The sequence below is a fragment of the Muntiacus reevesi genome, chromosome 10, assembly GCF_963930625.1.
Source record: "Muntiacus reevesi chromosome 10, mMunRee1.1, whole genome shotgun sequence".
Lineage (NCBI taxonomy): Eukaryota > Metazoa > Chordata > Mammalia > Artiodactyla > Cervidae > Muntiacus > Muntiacus reevesi.
Genome location: NC_089258.1, coordinates 59254111 through 59255879, shown reverse-complemented (window position 1 = coordinate 59255879; position 1769 = coordinate 59254111). Strand labels below are relative to the sequence as shown.

General features: G+C 38.0%; 1 protein-coding gene across 1 annotated transcript; it reads right to left on the bottom strand.

The window, feature by feature from the left end:
• Nucleotides 1-561: 561 nt before the first annotated feature.
• On the bottom strand, nt 562-1464 carry ZFP42 (ZFP42 zinc finger protein). The gene has a single exon (XM_065946532.1). It carries the CDS (start codon nt 1462-1464, stop codon nt 562-564), a length of 903 nt encoding a protein of 300 aa, XP_065802604.1.
• Between the last annotated feature and the right edge of the window lie 305 nt (nt 1465-1769).

Genomic DNA, 1769 nt, shown 5'->3' with positions numbered 1-1769 from the left:
GATTCAAATGGATTGACATCATCAGCTAACTATTTGCATCTACTGTGATTAACATGGTTTGACACAATCATAAAAAATAAAATGATTAAACAATATGCTTAACTTGAAAAATCTTAACTATCGTTAATTTATTGAGAATCTACTAAAAAATTTTCATTCTCTAGAATTATCACTTGTATTAAGTATTTTGCTAAAAGGAAAAAGCTAAATGATTGAAAACTACAAAATGAAAAATAAAAATCAATTTCTTATTTATAGTATGAGATATTAAGTCTCATATCCAAAAATCCATGTTGTTAAGACATTAAGGATTATGCTTTTGAAGTAAGTTCATTACTGACCTTACTGTTAGAAGCATGTTGTAATTCTACACAAAGTTCTAAAATAATATCTCAGACTAGAGAGGAGCATCTTAGTAACATTAAAAAAAATGGCTTGAGGGTCACAATATTGATTTTAAAATTGTTTTCTGAACCAATTATCAATGAGGCATATTTGTTCCCTGTAACTCTTTAGTTAATATATGCCTATCCTGTTTGATGATTATTTTTTAATCTTTTCTCACAGACTCCTATTGGCATTTGCGTGAGTCAAGAGGTGGGCTTTCATGTTATTTGACTGAATAAATTTCTTGCGACAGCCTACAAAAGGACACACAAAAGGTTTCTCCCCAGTGTGGATGCGCACGTGTGTACGCAAGTTGAAGGACAGGGAAAAGCGTTTTCCACACCCTTCAAAAGTGCATGGAAATGGCTTCTCTCCAGTATGAACCAGAAAATGTCTTTTTAGCTTTGCACTTTCCTTGAAGGCTTTCCCACATTCTGCACACACATGATCTCGGGGATTATGAACTCGAAGATGCTTTCTCAGGGATGTTTTGTTCTTGAACTCTCTTATGCATCCATCGTGAGGACAAACATGTTTTTCTGGAGCACCATATTCTTTATTTGTACTTGGCTTCCTTCTTGTACATCCCATGAGCTGTTTAGGTTCTGAAAAGTCCGTGTTGGGTATTCCTCCGGAAGGAAGCTTCTTGCTTGGCTTGTACTCAGAAAACTCAAGAAGTGGATTCTCTCCAACAATCTGTTGAGGAAGTTCTTGTTTTGCGTCCCTTTTCATGTATTCCAAGGAACATTCAAGAAGTGAGCTTGCCGCAAGAACCTGTTGAGAAAGGTCTTGTTCTGATCCTTCTTTCAGACATTCAAAGGACTGAAGGAGTGGGTCCTCTTCCACGATAGGTTCAGAAAACTCACCTCTTATTATGCATTCTATGTAACAGTCAGAGAAGGAATCCTCTTCGACAACCCGGAAGCTAGTCTCATAGCACACATCGTCATCACATAAGATCCATGTTGTGTCAGGAGGTTCCTGCTGGGCTGGCAGCGACTTGTCCCTACTGGCAGCTTTTCTACCCAGGCCTTTCTGGCTAGGTGTCGTTCCCCTTTTCTTCAGTTGCTGGTCCATGGTGTCCTGTTAATCCCCTCTTTGAAGGTTTACACCAGGATAGATCAACCACTTCCGGGTAGGAGTGATCAGCCTGAATTGTCTTCAGCAAGCACCTGTTTGAGATAGCAGTCATTAGGTGAAATGTATTCCAATTAATATAGTCTCAATTCAAGCCATGATTGGAAAATGACCTCAAAAAATGGCCTAGAACTCACTTTCTAATAACAGAATCACTACATCTACATTTTTGACTAATTCTCCAAGAGAGTAAGAGAATTAGTTGTGAAGTACTTGGATCATAACCATTTCTTTCCTGGGTACCC